Source organism: Gordionus sp. m RMFG-2023, chromosome 4, assembly GCF_954871325.1.
Source record: "Gordionus sp. m RMFG-2023 chromosome 4, tfGorSpeb1-WG-v2, whole genome shotgun sequence".
Lineage (NCBI taxonomy): Eukaryota > Metazoa > Nematomorpha > Gordioida > Chordodea > Parachordodidae > Gordionus > Gordionus sp. m RMFG-2023.
The window spans coordinates 7,015,371-7,029,714 of NC_088778.1; the positions used below are offsets into that span (position 1 = coordinate 7,015,371).

Sequence of the window (14,344 nt, forward strand, 5' to 3'; positions counted from 1 at the left end):
ATTTTGTAATTATTAAGTTATCAATTTGAAAACGAATAACAAAAGTCAGTGGTATCAAGATCTAGCAGCTATTTTTGATTTCATATATTTTAACCTTTGCCGTTTTATATTTTAGAGTAATTATTATTTCTGTTATTCTTTTGATTAAATTTCTAACCAAAGGTATTCTTTTCAATACCATAAACTGTTACTAGATTATCCATGGTCTATTAAGTTATGTTTATATTTACCACAAAATCTTGCACCCTTTATAACCAACACTATTTGTTAGAATGTTTCAAATAAAGAATTCTAAAATTTTAAATAAGATTTGATTAAAAATAGTAAATAAAAATGAGAATCTTTATTAATTTTCATATAATATAATTTTAATAAAATTTTATTCTTTAAAAAAATTTGTTTTTTATGTTTGAAAAATATAAAGGTTTTACTCCTTAAATATACTATACAAAATGATGAGACATTCGCAATCAAATTGTATTACAAAATGGAAAATCCTTTATGTCAAAAATTTGATGCAGTTTTTCTACCCTAATCAACAAACACTATTGAATTAACGTACATTTAAAAGAAAATGTATATTTTTTCTATAAATTATCATTTTTTTATTTTTCAAAGAGATTATCAATAAAAGTATTCTATTATGATTATTTAGCGACATTAAAGCTAAATAGTTATTCTACTGTTGTTGAAGAAAACAATGTTGAAAACTTTCTAGCATATTAATTCGATCATCTTTTAGATATAAAAGTAATGTTGTTAAAACGTCGAGTTAACCCGACTCCAACTAAGAGTCTCTAGTCGTTAGTTGAATAAGTCGACTAACTCATATCGTGAACTCAAGTACGAATAGTTTTAAGAACTTGAGTCGACTAGAGGACGAATAGTTATATGAACTTGAGTTGACTAGAGGACGAATATTTCAAATAGTTATAGTTATTAAATTAAGATTTTGTTCTGTTTTTTTCATTTTTATTTATTTAAAACTTCCAACTTGAGTCGACTATAGGATGAATAGTTCTATGAACTTGAGTCGACTATAGGACGAAGAGTTCTATGAACTTGAATCGACTAGAGGACGAAGATTTGAAATTAGTTATTTATTACTAATTAATAAAATATTTGTTGTTTTCTTTATTTTTAACTTTAGACTTCCAACTTGAGTCGTGAATACGAAATATATAATATAGTCGGCTAATCGTCGAATAGTTCTTTAAACTTGAGTCGACTAGAGGACGAATATTTCAAATTAGTTACTATTAATTACTAAAACATTTGTTCTATTTTTTTTATTTTTAACTTTAGACTTCCAATTTAAGGTCGTGAATACTAAATATATACTTATGTCGACTAGAGGTCAAATAGTTCTATGAGCTGAGTCGTTAACTTGATGGGACTATAGGACGAAGATTTCAAATTAGTTATTAATTAAAAAAACATTTTTTCTATTTTTTTTATTTTTAACTTTAGACTTCCAACTTGAGTCGTGAACAGGGTGGCCATGTCTCCCCGTATCAGCGGGAGACTCCCGCAATTATTTAGTTTACACGCAGATCATCTCTCTCCCGCAAAATTATCGCAATTGGAAATCTCCCCCAAAAATCTACCGCAATTTTTTAATTTATCCCACAATTTTTAAAAAAGGTATTTTAACGTTTTTAATATATAAATAATAATTTTGAGAGATAGTAATTAATTATTTTTATATTTTTAAAATAAATTTTAAATATTTCGAAAAACATGTCTAATTTGTAAAAAATTTTTTATCCTGTTTTATTTTTATCCAATAATAAATCAACATAATTTCATTCATATAAGTCAGTACAGGTGAGTATATCGTATATCAACTTTATTGCAATACAAAAATATACTCCAAAAATAATAAATAATACAGATTCAACTACAGCTGCGGAAATCGTATAAACCTATCATGTAGTTCAACATTCACAGAGCTATATCATCACAATGTTGGTAGAATCTTTTTCCTATGATATTTAATTACTCCAATATAAGTGCAAACCTTACTTGGTAACTGAATCCTGAGGTCAATTCTAGACGATTTGAAAGATGGGCATCTCATATGCAATTATAACAGATTCATCTAATAATGGAAATATTATAACATTTCAATAAAACTGTTAAAAAAAATTTTTCGGGTAGTGAAAACAACGATGTAGCTAACCACATAATGTAAATATAGCTGATTCAGGGTTATCAATGAATTGCATGTCAGCTATCTCCGCTGATAATGCCTCTGTATTTGGCAAAAACCAAAGTGTATTTACCTAATTCAGGCAGCACAATAATGAATTAATACCAATTGGCTGTATATGGCATATACAACATGATTCTTGAAAGAAGGCAATGAATGTACTATCTGTGGATGTCGAAATAATTGTGATGAAATGTTTTAAATAATTTTGTTCATCAACTAAAAGAGTTGGTGGAGTGGTCTTACTTGGAATGAGTTGTTGCGATATGTACCTATCAGGTGATTATCATTAATACCTGCCATCGATATTTTAAAATTTTACAAACCCTTAAAAAAAATACTTTTTAAATAAAGAATTTAAAAGCTATCCTAAAATTTTGAAAAATTTTTTGGATTATGAAATGGCAGAAGCATATTCGAGATATGTAAAAAATCTACTTCATGCAGTTAATATTCAGTTGTAATCAGAATATTCTTTATAAATAAAATCATGCTACAGCTCTGTTCATCTCTACAGTTAAAAATTGATAATAAATTTTATGGCGCTATTGCTAAAAATATTATATTAAAATGTCCAAATAATACTCTAAATAATACATTTTTAAATGAAGCAGATATTTTTATTAAACCAATTTTAGAATTAAAATCAAAATTTGATTTTAATAACTCTATTTACAAATGGATAAATATTAAGCCTTGTAACAGAAACCATCAATATATGGTTTTTGTAAATTAATAAATATATTAAAAATACTGAATAACATTGATGTCTAGTTTGAGGAGATTGTAATTTCCACAATTTTTTATTAGCCAGAATATTTAAAGTTAGATGATCTATAAGTAGAGGAGAAATGGGTTGAATTTTTTCGTATTAACAATTTATTCTCATGCTTGGGAAAAATATGCGAGTATGTCTTCTCCTTACCTCTTTCTAATGCCTCATCCGAGCACATTTATAGCCTGATAAGGACTGGAGAGAAATCGGATTGCTTTAACAACATTAGAGGCCGCGCTAATGGTTAAACAAATTTATAATATATCATGCCAGGAATTTTATAAATATTTCAATAAGGTAAACGTTTTGCATATTTACCATAAAAATTTTAAACAAGAGTCAAACACAAAAAATTATAAATCAATGTATAGCCCCATCCCTCATCTACAAGATATAAAAAAGTGTAGCCCTCTACCTATAATATTTTAGGAGCTATGATTATTTATGTCAAACTACTCATTTTCGCCATTTTACCCTTACAGGGTATAGTGATAAGCAATGCGTTAAAGTGGTTAAAATAATATTTGACATATATTTATCGTTTTATTTATCAAATATTACAAATTTAAGATATATTTATGATTTTTATTTACAAACTAATCAATGTAATATGGACATGTAAAGTAGTCATAATTAGCACATTTAGAATGCGCCCATTCAAGGCACATTGTACATTTTAACTATTCATCTCCCTCACGACTATTTATATAGTTTTTCTTGCAAATAACACATAATCAATTCTTTTCTGATATCTTTTTTTTTCTCTGAATTAATAATTTAATATTAATTTGGTAACTTTATTAGTATTGCTCAATCAATTCAAATACAAACAATATAATTTAATTATGTATAGGCGTTAATCATAAATGACCTGCTTGCTTCTAATATGCAATCACGATTCTTCTTCATTTGTAAATATTTGTTTATGATCTGAACTTTAAATACCATTTTAATATCTTCTTCTCAATGTTGTATAATGTATATATACAGACAAATTCAATGAAGTGTTATTGTTATTTTAATTTTATGACTTCATCTATTATACTTACATCTTTGAATATGGTTTTTCTTTTATAATTTCTCATTATTTGATTGATACAATTTTAATAAATGAATGAATGAAAAATTTAATGTGAATAATTATATATTTTAACCGTTTTACCCATAACAGCGTTAGCCCAAGGTGACATATATTATAAATATCGTTATTGCGTGACTTCTAGTATAGCTACAAATGTCAGATAAAATTTTATTTTATAGCTAATACATTAAGAAACATGTGTGCCAAATTTTGAATCCTGAGGATATGAATATTTTACTAAAAGCAAAATATACTAGAGAATGATTTTTATATTTTTTGGGTAAAAAACAGTTTTTTGACAAAATATATAAAACCAGGTAAGTTTTTAAAAGATGAACATAGGTAACAAATTAGATATAAAAATACATCTTCACACCAAATTTAAAATCTTTGTGCTCAAGAGTTAAAAGGTTATTCTCGTTATCATTGTTACCCCGTCAATCGTTTTACCCCGGTCTCCTCTATTTTGGTTAACTATTAATAATATTGCAATCATTCATTCATATTTTTGGCGGGAATATATTGAGTGAATACTTTAACTATATTACCTTGGCTCAGATAACGCAAGTAATTTTTTTAAATTACAAATTTTGGTTAAGCTTTGATGGGAATGATATGAAAACGGGTAAATTCATTACCTATATTAAAGGGTATAGTATCATTCATAGAATCTCTAATTTTTCTAGATGTATAGATTCTCTCAATGGTGTAGCCAAGGGGAGAAGTCACCCACACACTAAAAACCGCAAAATATGAAAATCATACGTTAATATGGTTCAAAAATTACTATATATTCATACCTTAACAAATAATATTTTTAATCGAAATTTAGTTTAATATGATTTTGAACATTAAAATTTTATGTTGTGGAAGTGGATTATATTAATATAGAATATATGTCAATTATTCTAGGTGATAAAGATCGAATTAATATGCTAGGAAGTTTTTCAGCAATTTAAAAGGTTCTTCTAAACTATAACTCCATTTGATAATTTTCAATAGAATCCTACTTTAATTTTTTATTATATTAATTAATAAAAAATGAATTGTAATTATCTAATTATAATTAATCTATCAAAAATAAAGATATAATCTTTCTCGATAAAAATGGACATTTGCGTTGATCATTAATATTGATTGCCTTTATATTTATCCCAATAATAGAAAAAAACGAAGAAAGGCTTAATTATAGGCACTTTTAAAGAACCGGCTTCAAAAAGGTTTTCTGGATATTGTAAAATTGTTTCTTAAGTTTTAACTTAAAAATCAGCTTATCTTTCAATAATCAATATTTTTTCATTGATACATATATTCATCATATATCATTTATATAAAATATATTTGTAGTAGAATATAAAAATGTCGAAAAAATGATAAAGATTACATTCATGAGATCATTGCGATGATCAATTCATATTATCGATTTGGGTGAAGAGAACATAAAAGCCGCTCTATATGAAGGCAAATTGAATGCTATGGACTTATTTATGATTAATATTTTATAAATAAAACAAAAAAAAGAAATTTAAAAAAATCAAAATTCGTCTCTGCGACAATCACATAATCATATAACCTATTATCATCGTTATAATGAAAATCAGAACAAGTGAAATTTATTCTATAAACGCCATAAAAATTTTTCTCTCTTACCTTTTATGAAGAGGTTCCAGCAACGCGAATTGAATTTTTTTAGCTTCTTACTTTTTTGTTTTACCAGTAAAATACAAATCACAAACAGGTTTATAACAGTTATTCTACCATCTTTTGGAGCCCTTTTAATTATATATTTATCCATAGCATTACATTGGGGTATGATTATTACATTGATATTAATGTCATCATATTTGCCTAATTTTTCCTTTTTTTATTAACAAAATACAAATTAAACCTATCTATAATATTTATATTACCACTTTTAGAGGCTGGCTGACTTGCTTTTTATTTTTACTTCAATCACCAAATAAAGTATTTATCGAAAAAATTTTCCTGTTCAATTTTACAAATTTCTTATATAAATGATACATGAAGAATATAAGCTTATGAAGAAAAGCTATTCAATAATGAATGATAAGCTGTTTGAAAAATAACAATAATTGTTTTGAATATTACTAAATCAAATTATGCATTACCCAAAGTTTGATAATTTAAAGATGGTAATGTAATTTTTATAATTCTGTAAATTTTATCCCCCATAGCAATTGTCTTTATTCCGCACTATAGAAATTTTATTAGAATGGCAAAACTTTCCCGTTTAGATTTGTTGAGTAAATATCTAGACAAAATATTTATAATAATTAATAGTATATGAAGCTGTTTTCAATAAACATTTCTAAATACAAAAGTCCCGAGATTGTCAAAAACAATAATGGTAATTTCAAATTTGTGAATATATAAAAGACGATAATCGAATTAATATTCTAGGTTTAATTAAAAGGTGTTTTTAAAGTATAACACATTGTTTTCTTCATCAACTATAGTAACACTATTTAAGTTGTTAAATAATTATAATAAAATACCTATAATTAACGATCTCTTTGAAAAATAAAAAATGATAATTTATAGGAAAAATTATACGTTTTCTTTTAAATATCCGTTAAAAGTATTTTCAATAGTGTTTGTTGATTAGGGTAGAAAAATAATCAGTATTTAGACATAAATGATGTTCCATTTTGTAATACAGAATTTTATTGCAAACGTCCTATCATTTTGTATTGTATATTTAAGGAGTAAAACCAACCTTTATATTTTTCAAATATAAAAAGCAAATTTTAATAAAGTATAAAATATTATTTTATTATATGCCAATTAATAAAGTTTCTCATTAGTTTTACCATAATATAATCCTATCTTGAATTTTTACTTTACGAATTGAGATAAAAAAGAATTGTAATTATATAATTAGAATTCTCTATAAAATCACGATTACATGTAATTATTAATTAATAAATAATTTAAGAAATGGAATTTCATAATTATAAATTTTTGCATTACAATTAAAAATTATTTAAATTTTTTGAGTAATTATGCAGCCCATCCCTCTTATTGATAAATAATTTGAATTCAGTTTATAATTTTTTTTAATTATATCATTCAGTTTATTTTTTATAAAGTATAAATATCAATACAAACTCTTTCTTATGATTCAAGCTCCGAGCTATAGAGATATATTCATATGTTTTTTATTCGAGTGATTTATAAATTACATTACATAGATTTTAGATTGGGTAATGGCGATATGTCGGTTAATTCGGTTACCGGCTCTTGCCGGAGAACGTTAACATCAAAGTGTTTTAATTTATAGTCATTTTCTTTAATTTGAGCTGAGCCCAGTGTAAAATAAATATTTCCTAACATATCAAAGTATGTAATAGCAACTAACTATAAAAATAAAAAAAAATTAAGATAAATCTGCTAGAAATACTCTTATCACACTAAATTTAATGTGGTTAGTATTTTATACAATTACGTCCCGTTCTTTATTCTTGTAATAATTCTAAAATTTCTGTTGCAAAACGAATGTTCAAAGTATTTTTGAATCTTTACCTGCCCACCTCTTTAACGCTGCCTTTGAAATGCTTTCAATGGTAAGATAGGAAACTGACATTTAGGCTTAAGACTCGCAATGTTAATGAAATTATGCAGGAAAGGCTCTTATATACGTAAAAAATTGTAATGACAATGTTTTTAAGTATGATTTTTTTATGTATTTATTTAAATATTTGTTAGAATTATAATAATTTATAATCCGATAGTTCTGGGTTCGAATCCGGCAAGGATCATGTTTTTCCTAAAGCCAACTAGATGGTCTTTATTGGGGGGAAGATATATTGTAGATATTCAACCACATGATTCCGTTAATAAATTATAAAATTTTTTTATATTTTTATCCTTGTTTAGCAAGTTATATCATTACCCAATCATAAGGTTGGTTGTTTTTTAGTAGATGAAAGAGTTCTATCTCAAAAAATGAAAATAATTATAACATTCCATCTATATTTTTACGCTTATGATACATGTGCATGTTATTAGATTGAAATAAATATATTGAAACTTAATAACTTATAGACATATATTTTGCTCATATTAAATATTTAACTTTTGCAAATCTAAAGACTAAACAATAAGCTATAAGCCATTTAAATAATACTAAATTAACTCTTCTAACGACACTTTTAACCATAACGTGATCTTGTCCAAGAGATAGGTGTCGTATTGGGATATGGAATCATGTGGGATTCGGAATCCCAACGTGGGGATTCAAGATCTTGAATCCCCACGTTTTATTCAGGATCTTTTTTTTTAAATATTTTTTTTAAAAATATTTAATAAATATTCCGAATCCCCATGAAAAAAATAAAATAATTTAATTACTTTTTCTTCTCTTTTTTTGCGGCTGGCACCCTATAATTAAAAGGCCAAAATTAGGGATTTAAAAAGAAAATTAAAAAAAAGTAAATAGTATAAAATTAAGGCATATAATGAATGCAAAGGGATGAGGTTAAGACTTTTTTGTTTTAAAAAATATTAAAATAATTTATTTTTTTTGTATGTAAATTTATTTTATAAATTTATATTTTTTGCGGATTTTACAAAATTCTCAAAATTAATATAGTCAAACGGGCCCGACGGTCGATTAAAATAATATTATGTATCTTAAAATTTTGAAAACAAAAATTCAACTCCTTCTTCCACTTTTGAACAAAATCTCAAGCTTACATAATGTTATTTCGGCTAAAATCTAAATAGGGCCATTTTTAAAAATACTAGTCAAATTTGAGCATATTATTTTATAATAAAAAAACAGCTATAGAATCATGATTCCTTCCTTGATTTATAAAAAATTTACCATATTTTGTTTAAAACCTATAAAAAAATACGCATAAATTCAACGAGAAAATAACAATATTTTTCTAATATTTATTGATTATGGTAATAAATAAATTAAGTCACATTAACTCTTTTACATACGCTAAATAGAGCAAAGAATCGAAGAAATAGGTCAAAAATCCATATTTTATTTTTTTTTTCGGTTTGAAGGGTGGGTACAATTGCTGGTTTAGGAGCTAAAAGGCAAAGAGAAAAAAAAATTAATTTTAAATCTATGATAAACTATGTATATTTTTTTTAAATTATAGAATTTTTACCATATCCCAATGAATTGAAGCGAAAAAGGAATGGGAGATTATCTCGCTAAAACCAGTTTTCGGATTACTTCCTAATCTTTCCATGGGATCCTATAAAATTATATTTATTTAATGCACAAATTATATTATCAAACTATATTGAGAAGTCCACTCATAATAGAATTAGCTTCGACTGACACACGCCATGGACCGGAAAACCTTTCTGGTTAAAGTTTTAAGAAAATATTAAACATACAAAATAAGCTGATTATTTGTGATCTAGATCATTTATTATAAGAAAATTTTTTTTTAAGACACTCTAAAAGTGTATTATTGAACCTTGATAGTAGTAGTACGTCGCTTTATCAGACCCTCGAAAAATTATAGGGCCCACTAGAAATTCATAAAGAAGAACACCGAGCGAATACCAATCCACACCAAAATCTTTCATAATTAAAATTAAATTTTTTTGTAGGGAAGAGGATACATTTACCTAATAATTTTTATTTTAGCTAAACCCTAAAAATTATTTTAAAATAAATTTTTGGTACTAATTATTATAATCCTTAAAGTATAATTTGATATTTTTCTGTATTACGAAATAGGAAAATATAAAAAAGTAATCCAAAAGGCTTACCATAGTATTCACCATGCCAAATTTCGGGCGCCATATATGGGATTGTCCCACAGAATGTGTTCACTTTCTCTCCTTTCGCTAAACCCTCCTATTTAATTACCGTTAATATAAAATCATTATTAGCTCATCCTAGCTCAACGAAATTAGGTTTGAATATTCTTCTCCAATTTAAGTAATAATATGTTATATTTACACAAATCTTATAAGTTAATTTCAATAGATATACTAAATAATTAAATCTGTTGTGTTTATTTTATATCTAATTATATTTAGGTTTTTTAAAAATAATTTATAAACATTTTAAGTCAGTGTACCGATTTAGGCCACCTATAATGACGGCGGCTAGAAAGCGGCGCTCTCCTGGCCGCCGACAGTTTATTGGGTGCTTTTTTAAAAGATTTTTTTATACCATGCATGCTCCATAGTCGGCTAGTTTGGTATGGCCCTCACGGTCTATGAGTATATTTTCGGGTTTTAGATCACGATGAATGATCCCTTAAAAGATAGAAATATACAATTGTATTTGAAAAACTATACATTATATTTAATTAATTGTGCAAAGATATGATATTAGTGTTATTAAAGATACTTTAATGATATATAATATTTGTTAAAACCGTTGTCGTGTAGAAATTTTAAAGCAATTGCAATTTCTCCTCCGTAGAACATGGCATGGTCCTCCACCAGTCGTCCATATCTATTCAGAATACATCTAAGATTTCCACCAGATATGTAATCCATCAGCAATATATACCTTCGAAAAAAATTTAATATGAGATTTCAAACCGAGATTATCAAATCGCCCTATGTCACCATTTCAAGATATATAAAAAAAACGCTATTAGCATTAAAAGATAGCAGATAAAATTATCTCTTATATCATTGCAAGCATTTTAAAAGCGCTTTTTTAAAAAGCGACTATAGCGCGAGGCATAATCAATTGATATGTCGAATTCTTAATATTCAAATTTTATTATTTATCTTAACTATATATATTTTCTTACTGTTTCTCATTATAATCAATAATCATATAAAAGGAATAAAATACTTGTGGGGAGTTTGGTAAAAGGAATGAAGGCCAACCAGGAAAGGATGGTTCTTGACAGTCTCAAGAACATGTAATTCTGCTCGAATCCACTTTATAGAGGCCATATCCTAAAAGCAAATATTTGATTTACAATCCAAAAGAAAAAAAATCTATAGTGTATTCACATTTAATATTTGTTGCAAAAATAGATAAATAAATATGAACCTCAGTGCCATTTACATATCGTCTATTGACAAACTTCATAGCATAGTTTTGGGAGGTATTCTTACGCTTGACTTTGAATACCTTCCCATACGCGCCGCATCCTAAAACGCCATGGCATCTAAATTCCGACAATTGGTACTCAGGTTTTCTTAGAACTTTATAAATAAAAAAGTGCTCGTATATTAAATTACAAAACCTTGATGGTAAAATATTGGAGAAATAAAATGGTATATCAAACTTTTTTCCAATTCCCAAAATTCGAGGCCGCTAAATTCACTGCGCGGTTTATTGTTAATCGACCCTTTGGATATAGAATAAAAATGGAAATTTTTAATGCGGAAAATATAATAATGTTTATATATTATAAATGAAATATCGACCTTGATAAAATTCGCTATTAATTTGCAAAAAATCTAGTATAAAAAGGCAGGGGGAATACTGACAAATGATTCTACGAAATAAATTCTTTAACTTCAAAAGTACAAAAATTATTAGAACTATATATAGGAAATAATTATGAAAGTAAATTTTTTTTTTCATCCAGAAATTTTAATAGATTCTAAATGAAATATAAGACTTTGATAAAATTCCCAATGATAATCTACGAAATCTAAATCGTTTAAAAAAGGTATAGGAAGTTTAATACTTTTTTTAAACTTTCTGGTACAAAATTTATTCAAGCTACATATGATATATATTTTATGAAAGAATAGAAGAGATAAATATATTGTAATTGAATCAAATATTCTAGGAGATTACCTTTATCATTAGGAGTCCTGGATAAATTAACTTTGGACTCATTGGTATTTGCAAGTTCACTATATTTCGAATAATAATTAAAATAATTATCATTTTATAAAGCATTAAATATTTTATTCTAAATTCCAAATTAGCATTCTCTAAGCAGAATTGTTTTCATTTTTTATTTTTTCTCTCTTAATTTATCTTTCTTCCTCTTTTTAGCCCATCAAATTAAGATTAAATTGACATTATACCTCTAATAAATTATTTCTTATCCCATATGCGATTCGATTATTGATATTACTAATATACGAATATCCTATTTTTGAATATTCCAATCGAATACCAATAATAATAGAGATTGGATCGAATTATTAGTATATTACTAGAAATTATCCCTAAGTATTCAAAATATCCTTAATTTATAATACTTTTTCCATTATTTCAAAGTTCATTTTTACACTCATTGAAAAATATTTTAAATTATTTAATTTTCCAAAATTAAACGAATAAAATTATGGTTTTTATTATTCGTTCCCAACATATTTTATCGCTTTTTTTGGCACCATTAAAAACTATCCCAATGGTTAATATAACCCAAATTTACTTGGAAGCCAGAGGGCTATATCTTAGATTTTCACTACTTTCGCTATCCTTCCCAATATCCAAATTATCAATTGGAACCGTTTTCTTCTCCATTCTCCTCTTGTTGAATTTTTTTCTAAACCAATTCACTAATTTATTACCTTTTTTATCCTTTTTTTTAACTAATAAAATCAATCATGAACGTTTCTCTAATAATTATTTTACCCTCATGTTGAGCTCTTTCACATTCCTCATCTTCTACAATAGATTTTTTTACAAATTTGCTAAAGAACTTTTTTGTTTCCCCTTTTTTTTTGACTAATAAAATACATATTAAATATATCTATAATATTTATATTACCTTCTTCGTTTATATGGTCAACTTCCCCTTTATCTTTACTACAATTCCCAAATAAAGTTTTTAGTAAATTTTTCATTTTAACAAATAAATTTTTTAATAAATGCTTACGATGAAAAGATATCTGAAACGCAATATTGCTAAAAAAAATTGATTGTTGAGAAAAATCTTATGAACAAATCCAATACATAAACCAAAATTTGAAATTTGAACCAGCAACCAAGGAATCTGAGACAAATTTAGAAATTAAAGATGCCCATCTAATAATTTCCCGAATTCTTTCCAGAGTAGATTCTAATTGCGAACTTCATATTTTTTTAGTAACCTTTATACTTTATATCCAAATTTAGCACGAATGTTTATCGATAAATAATTCTAAAGCGAAGTAACATTACAGAAAAACTTCTGTGAAAATGATTTTCGTGAAACATTTATTTCCAAGACAATAATCGCTAAATTAATTTCCTCTAAATTTTAAATTCGATCCCTTGAAGCTAATATATTTTTTAGCCAAACATTTGTCACAAATCATTTAATGTTAACAAAATTAGCTTAAATGTGACCTTTATCTAATTTAATAAAAAAAAATAATTTAGCAATTTCTTATTGGGCTCTCATACATAGTTTATGAAAATAAATTTAATCTTGACAAATCTTCTGAGATAGAATCTTTTCTGAGCTTTCTAAGGTTTTTTAAAAAAACTGAAAGCTAATATATTTAAGGGATAGATTTTTTTAAGTAAAAAGACTCTCTCATTCTTTAATAGAATTTTCCGAGTTCATTTTTTTGTATTTAATTTTGATTTTTCTTATTTATTGTGTAAATAATAAGGTGTATCTCATTTCTTTAGAAATTGTCTTATCCTTTGCAAGTTTTAATTGTCAATTATGAATTGTACATTATATATAACATCTAATGTGATATATTTCAAAACAAAATTCCTGGAGATTCAAACCTATTTTATCCTTGGTTGCCTTAGATTATTACTGCCGACTCCTAAGATCATCTATTACATAACCTTCCTTTTTGTTTCCATCCTCTTTACTTTGATTTAAATGGCTATCTTGCTCATAGTAAATGAATGCTATTTAATAATCTTTATTATCCAATGTCGGCTAAATTGTGTTATATAAATAATATAACATTTATATTATATATGTTCCAATATCGGAAAATAAATTATTTAACACAAATGAAAAACCTATTATCATATATATATATATGTCGTATTGGGATATGGAATCATGTGGGATTCGGAATGCCAAGGAGGGGTTCAAGATCTTGAATCCCCACGTTTTATTCGGGATCTTTTTTCGAATCCTCATGAAAAAAAAATATATAATTACTTTTTCTTCTCTTTTTTGCGGCTGGCTACCATATAATTAAAAGGCCAAAATAAGGGATTTAAAAAGAGAATTTAAAAAAAAATAAAAAGTATAAAATTTAAGCATAGAGGTTAAGACTTTTTTGTTTAAAAAAATATATTTATAAAAAATCCAAATTATTGCAACAATTATTCAATGCAATATGGCATTTCATTAAACATTTAAGCAGCGACCGAACATTTATAACGGTTCAG

General features: G+C 25.9%; 1 protein-coding gene and 1 long non-coding RNA gene across 2 annotated transcripts; both read right to left on the reverse strand.

Annotated features, from left to right (window-relative positions):
* Positions 1-9,018: 9,018 nt before the first annotated feature.
* LOC135929141 (uncharacterized) lies at positions 9,019-9,636 on the reverse strand. The gene is made up of 4 exons (XR_010572491.1): positions 9,531-9,636; positions 9,347-9,414; positions 9,213-9,302; positions 9,019-9,131 (listed from the first exon to the last, which is right to left on the reverse strand). It is a non-coding gene; the product is annotated as an uncharacterized LOC135929141 (long non-coding RNA).
* A 121-nt stretch (positions 9,637-9,757) lies between these two features.
* On the reverse strand, positions 9,758-12,843 carry LOC135928576 (atypical protein kinase C-like). The gene is made up of 11 exons (XM_065465031.1): positions 12,768-12,843; positions 12,632-12,724; positions 12,429-12,588; positions 11,840-11,898; positions 11,319-11,381; positions 11,081-11,235; positions 10,877-10,983; positions 10,446-10,582; positions 10,238-10,323; positions 9,829-9,916; positions 9,758-9,780 (listed from the first exon to the last, which is right to left on the reverse strand). The coding sequence occupies exons 1-11, from the start codon at positions 12,841-12,843 to the stop codon at positions 9,758-9,760; spliced, it is 1,047 nt and encodes a 348-aa protein (XP_065321103.1).
* Between the last annotated feature and the right edge of the window lie 1,501 nt (positions 12,844-14,344).

Bases quoted from the DNA above. Each gene is read 5' to 3' on its own strand.
- LOC135928576 (XM_065465031.1), bottom strand. From the start codon at position 12,843: ATGAAAAATTTACTAAAAACTTTATTTGGGAATTGTAGTAAAGATAAA. The intron at 11,899-12,428 runs GTAAATTTGGGT...TTCGAAATATAG, and splicing joins TATAGCCCTCTGGCTTCCAA to TGAACTTGCAAATACCAATG. The intron at 9,781-9,828 runs GTAAGCCTTTTG...TTCGTAATACAG, and splicing joins TTGGCATGGTGAATACTATG to AAAAATATCAAATTATACTT.